The sequence below is a fragment of the Argiope bruennichi genome, chromosome 5 (genome assembly GCF_947563725.1).
Source record: "Argiope bruennichi chromosome 5, qqArgBrue1.1, whole genome shotgun sequence".
Taxonomy (NCBI): domain Eukaryota; kingdom Metazoa; phylum Arthropoda; class Arachnida; order Araneae; family Araneidae; genus Argiope; species Argiope bruennichi.
In genome coordinates, this window is record NC_079155.1 from 98,088,973 (window position 1) to 98,105,062 (window position 16,090).

Below are 16,090 nucleotides of genomic sequence, written 5' to 3' on the forward strand. Positions count from 1 at the left end.
TTGAATGTTATTACTCATACCGTATTATGGGAAACAAGTAATGCGGGCATCTTTCAATGACATTTTAGAAAGCTGTATAATACTTTCATAACAATATTGTCATGTCTGGTAATAATTTATATACATTATTGCAGCAAGTCCCCAATTCATAAAGTATAAGACATCTAAAAAAAGATACATCACCTGCAGTTTGAAATTTTAGCTTTCTTTTCCCATCAGGTTTTCGTATTACTTGAAAATACTGCGGCTGTATGCACCAATTTATGATAAAAGGTTCAATCATTAATCCTAGACAAATAGTAAAACATCAATTACCTCGCATGAAACTGCGTAAAATAAATTAGTATATATATAACTTAATTAATTTATGTATATAACTTAAATACACAAATTAGTATTGCTAGATGAAGCTGCGATATTCTCATGAAGCAAGAGCTAAATAAGAATCCATCATACAGTCTCGATCTGGCTAATATATATTTTTTATATTATCTGTAATTCCAACATATTTTGAAGATAGAAACAACGTTTACTAGAAGACGAATATATGCCAATAATAATTGAATTCAGAAACTGCTCTAAACTGATTTTATGAAACAGTAACCACCCAACGTATTTGTTAGCAGAAATCCAGAATTTAATGCTACGTGATGCTAAATATTAACACTTATTATATAAAGAAATAGAGTTATAATGTTCCTGAATTAATATATTGCAGTAATTTTCCTTGCAAACTGGTTTGGTCTAATAGTCTTCACATGTAATTTATTATTTTAAATTCCCTAATGCTCAGATTTATGATTCCCTTTGAATGTGCTATGATTCACCATAAAATATTCTTGTTAATAAATATGAAAAATTATATTTTAAATGATGTTTAAAATTAAAAAAGCAAATTAGAAATCAATTTAGAAAACTTAGAAGTTAGTTAACTATTTTTGAAAATAGTTTTTCTTTGAAACATTAAAACATATAAATCAAAGTGCCAGTGCTAACATGCCTTCTTACACTCTTTTCCTGATAGAAATATTATTTTGTGTTTGATATATAAATGCATAATAATATAAAACAGTTTTGATTTTCTATCATGTATTTAATAATTTTGTTGATGTCGATATGAAATCAATAAGCTTTTATCATGGCTAAGAAATATTAAAATGCTTATTGGCAACAATGGTAAAATAAAAATTTAATAATTATTTTTTTAATTAAAAATCTAAATTTAAAAAAATAAGAAGCAAAATATTGTCATTATAACTCGGAGAAAAATGTTTAGATTAATTAGAATTCATTTCGAACGAATAATTTCTATTAATATCCAGTTCTGTGGACTAATTTGTATGTTCTATTAATATCTAACAAAATGCTTTTCATTACGAATTGCAGAACAACAATTAAAATGCTATACAAAGAAAAAGTAACCACCCACACTACTAGAAATATTTCATTCTTTATTCATTGCCTTCATCATCATCCTTAGCTACTTTCATCAGAACACACACAAAAAAAATCTGTCAAAAAGATATTTCCATTTTAATCATCTCCTCCCTCGCAGTTCTTTTTATCTTTTTTTTTTTAGAACTATTGAAAAGGAGATCTCTTTCTTTAATATTCCGCGAAATTTTCCATTGAATTCCATCTTTTGAAGTAGGATTAAAGTTTCCAGGATATTAATGGACATGTAACAAACAGCTGCACTAATCTGAAAGGTCACGATCCATTTCTAAAAATATCTTTTCTTTAAGTTAATGGGGAGAGATGCCGTAGACAACGGAAAACAGATATGAACTAAATCGCGAAGAAACAACCCAAATGGTTGTAGATGCGATTGTTGCGTGAGATGAAATAATTTTGCTGTTATTAGCTCTATGGGTTTTTTTTAATGTATAAATGTTTGTCTAGTAATGGATGGGATGAAATTCCTAGCTGTTCTTTATAGCCTCTTAATATATTTTTTGATTCTGGATTCCATAAAAAAGGTTTATGACATATATCCGATTCATGATTTTTAATAAAGATGGCAATATTTAAATGTACTATTTCAAAATACTTGACTAGGTTGAAAAGTCAATGTTTAAAGAAAAACTCAAATATATTTTTATTCATTATAATTTCTTAGTGGTTCTCTTTTTAAAAAATATTGAATTTTGATTCTAAATTGATTTTTTTTGTAAAGTTACATTGCATTTTATCTTTTCATAATAATATCTTTAATGCTATTTTGCATCTTTAAATATTTTTTTTTATTTTCTGCTTTCCCAAATATGAAATATATATGAATTTCAAGATTCTGACGGATGTGCACTTTTCCGACTCTTCTGAATCATAAACAAACACATTTATTGTATTATGTCTCCCTGTCTGTCTGTGAACGAGATGACTCAAGAACACTTTGAACCAGACAGATGAGATTTTAAATATGGACTTGCAATAAATTTTGTAGATTTCTGCCATCTTTAGATCGAAATCCATTCACTGCAAATCTGAGTGGCTGGTATTCGAATACAAATGAACTAGCTACAAAACTGAAAGAGCTAGGCAAGTAAAATTTCGTTCACACGTTTAGCAACCAAAATATAAATACAAAATTTTGAACCAAATCCGTCAAAGCATTAACATTCTGTCAGTCTGTACTAGGGATTGCAATACCGGACCAAAATTTCAATACCGGTATTCGGTATTTTTTAAATCTTAATACCGGGATACCGGTTTTAATACCGGTATTAGAAATTTTGGAAAAAAAAAAGAAAACACAGGTGTTTCTTTGTTTTATTTGCCAGTTTTGTTAGAGAGTGTAAATATCACAAAAAATAATTTGTGACTTATAAATTATAACAGTATATAATCACAAAAAAGTAAGGAAACATCTTATTTATTTAAATCACAAAAAAAGTGTAAATATCACTATTCAATTTGTGGTACAATTACAAATTTTTGAAATGTGATCTAAAAAAACATAATGCATTAATTGTAGTGTCATTAAGCCTGAAAAGTAATTTTGTGTAAAAATTACCAGCTGTCGAAAACGCTCTTTTGGCATCTACGCTAGTTGGTGGTACTGTTAGCAATGTGCGATGTACTTTTTCCAAGTACTTACCTCTAAATCCCTCAACTTCAAATAAATTCATTTCTCGTCGGATGCTTTTGGATATAGCTGATTTCTGCATTGTATTTTGGTTCGTTGAATTTTTTTGATTTATCGCTAATTCTAATTTTTGTTCAAGAGGCAATTCCTTTTCACTATCGATTTGAATTGGTTATTTTCTTTTCTTCTTTTCATTTTTAAAATCATTAGAATTATGTAAATACCATAAGGCATTTTCTATTTCAGTATGCCCTTCTTCTGTGCGATTTTTCAATGTAATATATAATTCTTCAGATACTAATGTGTGCTGTTCTTTCAGTGACTGCAACGTGAAATTTGTTGTTGCATTAGCTGTTGATGAATTAGAATATCTCCGACATAATGCCTCAGTAGTCAGTTTTATTGGAAGTATAGCTGATACAGTTCTGGATATTAAGTCGAATTCACTATCTGAAAAATTAATTTACAGGTTTAAGTCGATTATTGCTTTTTGGATTGGATTTCTCATTTTCAAAAATCGTTCCATCATTAGGAGTAAACTGTTCCAACGTGTTTTAGAATCTAATATTAACATATATTCTGTTTTATTTTCGGTTAGTATATATTTTAGTAATATATCCTTTTTATAGGGGAACGTTTAAACAATTTTTCGAACTGTATAAATTATAGGAAGCAATTCTTGATAGGTTAATACTTCATCCTCATTAGCAATATCTTCTTCCATAATTACATTGTCATTATCTTCATTGTCAATATCACTCTCACTCTTACTCTTTTCAAAGTTGGAATCCGAAGTTTCTATATCCACAGTATTTGGATTCTTCTGTTCTTTATATTTTTGGCATAATACATCTATTACTCCGAATTGAATTCCATGTGCATAGCACAATTGCTGATTTGCACCAATCAACTTTCCAACTTTTTCATAATTGTTACTCCATCAGTCGTTATGGATACAAAATTTTCTTTCAGGGATAACCCATGCTTCGCTAATTTAGATTTAAGCAATTAATTAAGCCATTAATTAGCTAATTAATTTCGCCCGTTAGGAAGACATAAAAACAAAAACGTATACTATATTACTATGTTCGCGATACCTGAACATATAGTGGAGACAATTTTAAAAATTTCTAGTAAATACCGAAAAACCGGTATTTAAACTTGCGAATACCGGTATTACAAAATTGTACAAATGGCTCAAAATACCGGTATTCGGTATCCCGGTATACCGGTATTGCAATCCCTAGTCAGTACATTCGCTTGCATGGAAACTTAATAATAACGCAATGACTTAAATCAATGAAATTCGGTATATTATCTTATGACTACAAATAGTTCCATGCCAAATTTTGGTGTCAATCGGTCGGCAAAAACAGCATAGAAGTTGTATGTTCCCGCGATAAATGCATTAAAAACGTTAGATTCATACCAAAGATCTATATTTCCAAACTATTCTTCACCGATGCCATGCATGTGTGCCTGCCTGCATTCCTGCAAAAAAGACTAAGTACTTTAAAAAAAAATAATTTTGCAGTTATTTCAACATTTCACAGTTTTAAAGCAATTGAGAATTTTATGTTATTTATCAGTTCAACTTCGATATTTATATAGAAATGCAACTTATTTCTTAGCTCATGATTTAGATAATATATTTCTTAAACTGTTTGCAGGCCTGGTTGATAGGGCGTTGGATTTGCATCCCTTGAATTTGCGAGTTCGAACCCCACCGGCCGAATACTCTCCGTGTGTGTGGTGGTTGGAGCACTTATAAATCTGTCGTGGTCACAAAGTCCTACATTTCAGGAGTAATACCACTGGGGGTACTAGATCAAGGGTGATCGTTCTCTGATTCAGGTCTAAATTACGATCCGTGGTTGAGTGAATGAAACGCATGAATGAAGTCCTCCCCGTAAAAAGGGTTGTGACGTGTGTGTAGCTAACTCGTACTCTTGGCACTAGATGGCGCTACTGAAAAACAGGAGACGCATCCTTGGCTTAAAATCACTGACTTCTAAAGTCAGTGGGCTTGTCTATGCCATTAGAAACAACAACAACAAACTGTTTGCAAGATTTTGAACAAATATTTTTGCTTAACTTCTAAACTAGAAGGGTTTAGCTTTATACTTCGGTACAGTCAGCTCTTAAAAAAACAAACTTTTTTCCTATTTCCAAACCCCTTTGAATTTTAACTGCTATAGTTTTATTTCATAGGTTTTTTCTCAATCTATTTTATGCAAAAATTCATAAAAATATGTATTTTAAAGAATATTTTCAAAAAATCCATAACCTGTTGTTTATATTTACTAACTTAAAATGACTGTTTTTACGAAGGAGGTGATTATAGTATATGCACAACAACACTGCACATTTTACAAGATTTCATAAATAGAATTCCCATCAGAGTGCATTTGAATTCATACATTAATGGTATTATATTAACGGTATATGGTATTATATTAATGGAATGCATCAACACCTGTTAGTTTAAATAGATTTGCATGTAACTAGGTTATCAACTTAACTCTAAATGTGTGCTCAGTTCTATAAATTAATCCCATTTAATTAGCAGAGTACAGGAAAATAGTTAAATTAGTTTATGGCATTTTAGTCAAATACTAAGGATTGCATCATCGCATGTTCACAACCATTTCTCACTAAGAAGATTATAAAAATTTTCATGGAAAGTTGATATACTGGTCATTCGAATGGAGATTCTAAAATTAATTTCTCAGCTTCCGGAAATATGCATATATTTCCATTTGAAAAAAGATGGGAAAATATTATAAGTGACATAAATAATGTTTTCGGTGGTTTCAAGATTTCCAATTTTCTATGGTACGCTTAGGAGTATGCAGCTTCTTTCGAGTTTCCAAATCCCACTTAATTTGATCATTGATGTAATGTCAATTTTTTTTTGTTTACTTGTTTGTTTCTTCAAGTCGCATGCAAGTATGAGTGCTTCTAAAGAAGACATTGGGTATTTGGTACTTTTGTTAGCTTGCTCATTACCACTCGTTCCCACATGGACTGGTGCCTAGCAGAATAAAACAGTAAAGCTCCGGGGAAAAAACTTATAATACAATTCAAAATTTTAAAAATTATTTGAAATTATGATAAGGAAATGATTTTAAAGACTCTAAAACATTTAAAGAATCAACATAAATAATACAGCTTCCACTACGATTATTTAAAATCTTCAACGAAGCATGCAAATCTTTAATAGTCTCAATAGTAAAAGTAGAACAACAGATATGAAGTTGAAAACATAAAACATTATACAGAAAAAAAAAGACACAATAAATAAGGCTTGGTAGGTTACCTTCGAATCATCAGTGCAAACAGGAAAACTGATAATGGGATCTGTATTCTCGAATAATAATTGTTGATAAATAATAATAAATTCCGTGTCTACATTGCAAAAGTTTTTACAAGGATTAAGAAAATAAGAGGTGTGGATTCTCCATAGAGGAATACTATTAATTAGCTGCAAAGATATCTCTAGGTAGTTCATGCATGCCTTAGTACATTCCCTACATTTTACGTACTAATGCATACCATATGAAAAAAAAATCTAGTCTCTTCCAAACGAAGCAGAAAATTACGGAATTTAAAATCGTAATATGAATGACTAGGATTTCTAAAATAATAATGTAAAGTGACTATTTATCTTCTTTCCTTTATGTCCAATATAAGCAATGTAAAGAAATTAGAATAAATTTAATTTTTTAGCAAAACTTAAAGGTTTGAAAAGGAAAGAAAAGTGTAGATTCTAAATATAAATAAAGACAGTTTTCATTTATTCGAAGATTATGTTTATCCTCATAAAATAATATATGACATTTTTGAAACAATGAAACAAAGATACTTATTATTCTTAAATGTCCGCATAAGACAGCAAGAGTTAGCTATTTTAATGACTTTCAGATGACGGCAACAAAGTATCAGCACAAAAAATGCTAATGAAATCACAGGGATAATTAGAAAATATAGAATAAAGTCAATTATATTTACAATACATAAACCATTATCTATAAATGTGTTTTACTCAATGATTATGCTTAGTGTCATAAAACGCTCTATGGTAAAAATTTCCAACTGAGGAATAAGTTTTAATGAAATGTCACAAGATTTTGAATGTTTTCTTGTATCATACCACAATTTTCATAAATATATTTTGGCCTTAATATTTTTATTGAAGCACATGAGAGAAATAGGACAAAAAGGACAATGTGCAAACAAGTGACTCTTGTCAGTTCAGACACTACCCAACTAATCAGAAACTCCTTATCAATATTAATGTTCATTTAATTAATTTTGGAGCAACACGTTATCATTTTTTATAATCATTTGCTGTAATAATAAATATATTTTCCTTAGCAACTGTAACCTCTTCCCAATGTTTTCAATGAAGGAGAGAGCAAAAAATTTAGTTTATTGGCTTTTTTTAAAGTAAAGTGGTAATAATGAAAATTCGGTGAACCCCTCTTCTATGGTATTTTCAAAATAGATAAATACTTACCTTTTGTAACAACATATGTCTTGTCATATTTAATTTTCAAAAAAAATAGTATAAAAAATATCACAATGAATAGTATAAATTGAATATATTTAACAAAGTGCAGAGATAGTTGAGAAATGTTAGAAAATAATTCATTGTATTCTCAGAACTTCACAGATAATAAATTTATTTAAGAATTAAAAGGCATCGTTTATTCCGAATTCGAATAAATTCAAATGCATTTTATTTGGTTATCATAATTTATCGCATAAAATGCATGATGAAACTTTTAAAATAAAGTGCTGATTTTCCCTTCATAAATGCTAGCATAAGGTGGAAACTTTTTAATATCTTAAGGACTTTTGAATGACGGAAACAAATTGCGATCATGGAAATATTCTACCGCTTTCAACTTCGTCTTGCGGAAGGAGAAGTTTCGATTGGCAATCTGTGTTTGAATCCAAACAAAATCCTTGGCATAGGGTGTGAAATTAGAAATCGGGCGATTGGGACACTTTTATCGATTCCGTCCGACATTAGTTTTAGTTTGGAGGTCAAAGCCGGGATTAAAGTATCTCCAAAATAAGGACATAGAAAATCTCTGTGCTAAACCTCAAATCTTGGAGTAATTTGCACAACTTGAAATCTCTCGTTATTAACTTTTAAGAAGTTGCTGAAATAACCAAATATTTCATGCGTTCTTCAAATATATTTATAAATAGGTTAACATAAACAGTGTTAAAAATTTCAATGGTGAAGTCAATTAAATATGTTTATTTGAAGTTTATAGCACGCATTAAACTGTTTATACGTTTTATTAAACAATGCAAATTAATATTAGCAAGCACATCTTTGATCAAGACTTTTTTTTAATGTTTTAAAATAAATTTTGTTTCCTTATATATACTCTTATAACTACAATTAAGAATAAAGTTAAGGAACTCAACTCGCCATTAAGAAACACATAAGATTATTTTCTAAAAACAATCGAGCAATTTTTAAAATTAATTTGAGAGGGTTGATCTAAATGATCATAAGTTTCCATCTAAAATTATTTTACCTTTAGAGATATATTCTAAAGGTTTTGAGCTCTCTTTTTAGTTTTAAGAAATAAATTTATGAAGCAAATTGTGATTCATATAAGTGACTTCAAGAATTTCCAACATTATTTAAAATAAATTTAAATAAACATGACGATTTTAAAAATCATGATTTACAAATTAATTTTTCATATTTTAAAGTTATGCATATTTATATTTCTTAATAGTATACCAAAAACTTATAAATTTGTTATTGGAAACAAAAAAGTATTAAAAGTTTTTATCCTTACATTTTTAAAATTATCCTTGCGAATAAAAATGTCGGCGCATGAACATAATTATGTAAAGAACATAAATAATTAAAAGGTATATTGCTTTTTTTTCCATAAAATCAACGCAAAAGTAGCAATCATTTTTATAAAAATATTCATAGCGTCGCAATATTCCAAATATTTTTGTATATTACCATTTTAAAATCTACCAAAATTAACTTGTCTTGGATAAATATACATTTCTGTACGAAGTTCATACATCATAAATTTTGAAATAAAAATTTTGAATAGAACTCGCAAATTCTTATATTTAAATTCCATGTAAAATTTAATCTGTAAGTCATTTTATATGAATGAGTTCTTTTTATACTTCACAATTAACGTTGTATGTCTGTAACGGTGTCCGAACACCTACCTTTCACCTGCAATTTCTTTAAATAAAAGTAAACTTCTAGAGTAGGAGAGGAAAAAATTTTATTAAAATATAGCCATAAACATATGAGGTGACGTGGAGAGATTAAATATTTCTTTTCAAGACCCTATCTGCTTAATCGACGAATTTTCCACAGATACTTTATAGTAAAATTCTAAATTGATGGCTTGTTCTGGTTACATTATATTAGCAATTTATGTTCAATTGTGCTCAAATCTAAAGAGTGTGTATTTGTGTCAATTAGTTTCCACTATCTGCAAGACTGCTAAATAATTGTGAGGAAAGACAGCAACGCATATATGTTTCAAAAATAATTGTGATAAAATTTTTGAAGATCGATACGTTCACCACAAAGCTGTATGGCATCTGCAACGCAAATTATATACTAAAATTGATTTTCATCTATTTTAGTGATTTGTTTTAGTTTTAGTGAAATAAATTATTATCACGTGTTTATCAGCCCAAGTGATATTACATTCTTCGATACTGGAATACAAAATACTATTCTAATATGTCTTAAAATGAAAGACTATTTCGTTAAAATATAATCCAAAATATGTATATCATTTAGTTATGGAGTGTTTCATTCAGTTATGTTTTATATTCTTGGAATTGCTCAAGATAATTTTTTCAACTGATACTTGAAATGGAGCTTGAGTTCCGATGGTATTGCGATAAGAAAACACGATAAGTATACTTCCTGTGACTGTGCCATTTGAAACGTGGCATGGAGCTCATTGTATCATTATTGCAACAGAGTTAAGCGTTATTCAGAAATTAAATAGGTAATTTCAAGAATCTGTAGAAACATCGGATTATAAAAACCTGCTTCTTTTTGTGTTCCTCCATCTTTATGACTTCTAATATCAAGGAGTAGATATTATGAGAATTATCTTACAACCCAGAATTTTATCGTCCATATTCCATTGGCTCCATTAGAGTTTTGTTTCGATAACATAATTAATGAATAAAATAAGTGTTGGATGCATCGTTATATTATACCTGGGTTTATAAAAATATGATGTCGGCATTTTGCATTGAAATGATGCTTAAAACGAAGCTGGCGCATTTCGTGCAAAGAAATGAATTTAACATTGATATATGAAAAACAGGTACATCACATCTAATTCCCCTGATTTTGACTACGAATCAAAAAATTTCACTCAAAAATAAAATATATGTATAATTTTTTTATAATTTAATCAATTGTGGCGCATTATAAAATACTCTATTCAATAATTATTTCGTTTGAAATGCTATTTCTCAGTAAATTAAATATTTGGTATGATTTATTTTAAATATTTAAGAAATTTTATTACATATGCTTTTAAAAATGCAATTCTGTTGTTTCCATTCCATACGATTGTAAGTCTTAAAATTTGCAGTTTTATATTCCTGAAGCTAAAATATTATTTAAAAATTTTAGATCTTATAAATGTTTCGATTCCTTTGATTTAACGCCATCTGTTAGTGAAGCTGATAAAAATCGATTATACTGTTCCATAACAACTGTGAATAATCAAATATATTAAAGCTAATATGCGGAAAATAATTATTAATATCAATATATTGAAAATTTTAGTTTTTTTTACTAGAACACTTAAGTGCAAAATCAATTTCATCAAAAATCTATTAGAAAATAACCATATTTTGGGTATAAAGTATGGTAATAAATAAGTTAAATGATTGGGGATAAAATGAATATGTAAAAAAAATGAAAATATCTTCGAATAAGAAAATACAAAGCATTATAAATATCCCAATTAACTTGGTGTGTTTCAATAAAAAGCTTACGTTTTCGTAGTGTTTATTATACACCTACGCATGTTAGATAAAAAAAAATCACCAGCATTCTGTAAAAATTATGTTTTATTTTTAAAAAGTATTTTATTAATAATTATATTACATATCTAAATTTTAGAAGGATTCAGGGAAACCAATTTTTGGAAGGCAATTATTTGCGTTTTATGCTGTTATAAGTTTTAAATGCTGTTATAAGAATATGTCATAAAAATAAATCCTTTGCTATTTCTCTGATAATAGATTCAGAGCTAATGTGATTTCAAAAAATGCATAAATTTAGTTTCATCCTGTTTCTTCTCTCGGCATTTTTAATTTATTTAAAAATACATCTTCACATTTTAAGAATTATATCCAATTATGTAAAAGCAGGAAAAAAAGACTGTTATAAAAAGCAAATTTATTTATACTTGCTAGTATTTAAAAAACAACAATAGCATTTCTAAGCCTCTTATCGTTCTAGTCCATTAGATTCTCCTAATTTAATATTCTTCGTTGTGTTAGCGCAACTAACAAAATATCTGATTACTGCTCTTTTGTTGAATGTGAGCATATTTCGAGTGAAAAATACATTATCAGTCTTACAACTCAACATTATACAATTATACGTGCCAACCTACTTAGGATGAAAAAAAAGGGCATCACACTAACAAATGAATATGAATGATCGTAGAAAGAAAATTAAACTTACTTAACTTGCCAGTAAATCAATTTATGTAATAAAAAACATAGCATCAAATTAGATACTTTGGGAAGATATAACGTAGAAAATGATAAAATAATATAGATTTCATGTGAAGTTTTCGATAATGGCAACATTATCTCACAAATGCAATCTCAATCAATATAATGTTTATGGAAAAATCAGAAAAAAATTTTACATTTTCTCCTTTTTTTTTTAATACATGATATAATGCAGATATGTGTTTGAGATAAAATTACTGAAATACACTTTTTGGAACGAAAATCTCGGATTAGTGAAGGTTTATTAAAAGCATTTTAGTACCGCTAAATCTAAGTTTATTGAGATAATTGTTGGAAAATATACAAAATTATACAGAAAATTATATTATATTTCATATATACTTCAAACCTAATTTAAAATCTGTTCGTCAGCTATTGTTTATATTCTGACAAAGTCATTAGTATACGCATGCGATGATTTTTCCTTCAATTTTTCTCATCTATTCTTCTGAAAACGCTGGACTACTAGAGAAACCATAATAGTGAAATTCTAAATTTGTATAAACTCTGTATTTGTATATCTAAATTTGTGTCTAAATTTGTATATCTGTAAAACTGTATTTGTATAAAAAAAACTAAACTAAATTTGTATAAACTTTGCTAGAATTGGTGACTGAATATGGAAAATTTTTGCAATTTCTTCCAAAATAGCATCATCGCTCATCAGTAATTCCACAAATTGAGGTAAAAGATAAAAAAAAATTCTAAACGCTAAAGAAGCGTGAAAATGGGTTAGTAAATATGACAACAATGTGAAGGTATCTTAATCTGAATGACCAGACCACCGCAACACCTTTGATGAAAACTGAAATTATGCCCATCAATGGCCACGGTACATACCCTCCCGTGGGAAGTACATACCTTCATCATTAGGAGGGAGCCGACTTCATGCCATTTCTTTATCTACCCGGATGCTAAGAACCAATCACCATGTAAGTAGCATCTCATCTTCATATGTGAGGCGATCCTGGTGGAATACAATGTCAGGGAATCCAGAATGAAAGTGGTTAACTTATTTACAAACAACAACACATCAATTCGAATCCATCTTACTCAGCAGACCTTTCCTTCTAACTCTCCAGGGCTTGAAAAGAATCTAATGTAACAACGCCATGAAAAATAAATTGCCAAAAATTAAAATAATAAATTTAATGCAATTCCTGTGTGATAACGAAGATATACTATCCCCAGACACATGCTCAGAGTAATTTCTTTTTAAATTTCACCCTAATTCAGTTCAGCTATATCAACTAGCAAGCATTTTTCAGAAGAAAACTAAATCAATATCATAGCTCATGAATTCATTGTTTTTCAACAAAAATATTTTTTTTTCTGTATAAGCTGCATTCTGGCGGAGTCTATTCGGTATAATATTTGTAATAAGTGAGGTTTCCTCGAATACCTATCCAAACGATAGGGAATTACTTAAAGCTACTACTTAAATGGGTTGCTTTTTCATTTGGGAAAATATTGAAATTTATAACAATTATTATTATTCTTTTTAGAAAAGGTAAAAAATATGTTTTTTACTCAATAGTTTTGAAACATATATATAAGAGCATTCTACTGATAACGCTATAAAAAATAAATACCTTGATTTAAGAATTTATTTAGTTTCCAATTTAAATTATTTGCCCTGTTTGGGATGTCTTTTTGCTGCTTCAATTCACAGAAATCAACAATACCATTGATTCTTGAAGTTGTCTAAAAGAAATTCGTTTTATGAATAAGTTGTTAATTTTGTTTCATCTCTTTTTTTAACTATTAAATATTCTGATGTATGCATCACTCATATTATTAAATGTAAAAAAATTATAATATTATAAATAATCAGTTAGGCTGTAGAATAAATCAATTTGAATTGAATAGAATTATTGGCACAAAAACCATTCATTAACTATACGGTAACATACAAAATGCCATATTTATGTAAGTCTAAGATGAAATAATTAAATCATTTTGAGCTAAACCAATTAAAAGTTTAAAAAGCTTATCAAATGATTGAAGGTATAAATTAATTTAAATAAATTGTTATAGATTATGCATATCAAATTTCATACAATTTGGAATAAAGCATCTGATATTGTGTAAAGTTGTGACTTATTTATTATAGCATGATTGAACTTATTTCATCCCTTTATGTGCCTAAAAATACTACTTCCTTATGGAGACATACATTTGAATAAATATGTTGAATTTTTTTGAGGGGTCCGTATTTATTTATTATTTATTTGATGATTTTGTTAGAGTGCATCCAAGAATATGTTTACATATAACAATCATCTCTCTCTCTCTCTCTTTCTCTTTTTAGTGAAACCTTAGCCTTTGCAACGGAGCCGGTTTTGGCAAGTTTGGCTAATATCCTGGGATATTTGGAAGACAGATTACCACAGAATCTTCCAAATTCAGTGCGGGATTATAAATTCTTGGACATTGAAATCAAGTATGGTCTGTTACAGGTAAGTTATATCAATTCGCATATTATATCTTAGTGAATTTATTAATAATATTATCTAAATTACGCTAAAACTTAGCAAACGGATTGGAGTACAATAAAAAATATTTACTTCAAATGTATTGCTGCGAAAAATCTAAATTTCGTCCAAGAATTGTATGGTGAAAAGTCAAACATACTCAGTAAAGAATGTCGATACTTTATCCTACGAGAAGCAAGAATATACAACAGCAAAACGCAATCGAAGCTTTAAAAGAAGAACACTTACAATAAATAGAAGCACAAAGCATATAACCGCTGTTTAATAACTGTAACCGCACAAAACGCTCAAAGAAATCACTTGAGATCAATAGTACAAAGACATGCTTCTTTCAATTACTTACTAAAACTTAATTCATTTACCCACTACTAATATCGTTTCTCGGGTTATTATATCTGCCATGATACTATATCGAATATTCTAGAACACCAGCGGAACTCGAGTCCTAATGTGGTTATCGCCAAAGTTTTGAAATATTCGGAATTCTTTATTTTTATCATCAAAGTTTTCACCAAGCCTAGTGGTCAATGACTCGGCATTCTTTCAATCACCATTAATATAACTGTAAAATTATCTTCCTTATCAGATTTAAAGTGCGAGAAAGCAATATTACAAATTCATAAGAATATAATAGTAATATGTCATTTATATTTAAAATATGTTATTTAAATATAGCCTTGACTTACCCGTGCCTGCAAAATACTTGAATGATCATTGCATCTTGAGGGGGTGGGAATTAATGTTAAATCTTTATAGCCATCATTAGGCATGATACAATCTCTTTAGTCTCAGTGGAGGTTACTTAACCCCATAGCCTTAATGAATCCAGTCAATAAGCGACAACCAACCACCATACCGAAACCTTTCATTTTTATATCTGTGTTAAATATGTAATACCAAAATGCTTGGTTAATATAAAAGTCACTGCAAATAAGAAGTTAGATAATATAAAAGATAAATACAAAAACATTGTTAGATTTTTATATTTTTATATAGAATTATCAATATTAAAATGTACGATAATAATAATAACTCCTCAAATAAAAAGAATTATAAGAAAAATTATAAGAAGAATTATATAAAGAATTATAATATTATTCTATTTTTGTAATTATAGCATGGAAAAAGTTATAAATATTTTGTTTATATAATTTATATCATTAGATTTATTATGTATATAAAAAATATTAAAAAATGGTTAGGATTGAACAACAATAACGTTGTTAAATATAAACTCCTATAATGCAAAGGTCTCTCTAAAGAAATCTAAATGCAATTAAAAAATTTTTATGGATATTCTTTGTCGAATGGAAAATATTAAATGTTTAAAGGACGCCTCGAAATATTAACTTATAGATTTAGAAGTCATTTGATTATACAGAAATTAGATAACTAAAGATAAAATCATTCCTCATATTCAGAATATCATCACGCTTCTTGTCCATTATTAGGTAATATACACTTCTAGAAAATACGAGACACTCGATTTAACAGTTTTATAAAGGCATTTTTTATAGAAGAATAAAAATTTAACACAGAAACGAAAATTAAATTGTCTTATTAAAATTCTTTTTTTTATTTTCTTTATATGTTTCATAATGTAAAGTTTAAACACAATTATAAAGTATTTAGTGATTTGTTTTTATTTTATATAAGGTGAATTGTTATTTTCAATTTCTGAAATTCAAATGAAACCTAATTCATTCAAACATTGCATAAGAAT

General features: G+C 28.3%; 1 protein-coding gene across 2 annotated transcripts in view; it reads left to right on the forward strand.

Moving 5' to 3' along the window:
* LOC129969385 (SCY1-like protein 2) overlaps positions 1-16,090 on the forward strand; it is a 488,897-nt gene that overhangs the window by 245,008 nt on the left and 227,799 nt on the right. For both annotated transcript variants that reach the window (XM_056083944.1, XM_056083946.1), the window contains exon 4: positions 14,184-14,331. In XM_056083944.1, coding sequence (XP_055939919.1) covers positions 14,184-14,331 — 148 coding nt within the window. The remainder of the gene's footprint in view (positions 1-14,183; positions 14,332-16,090) is intronic.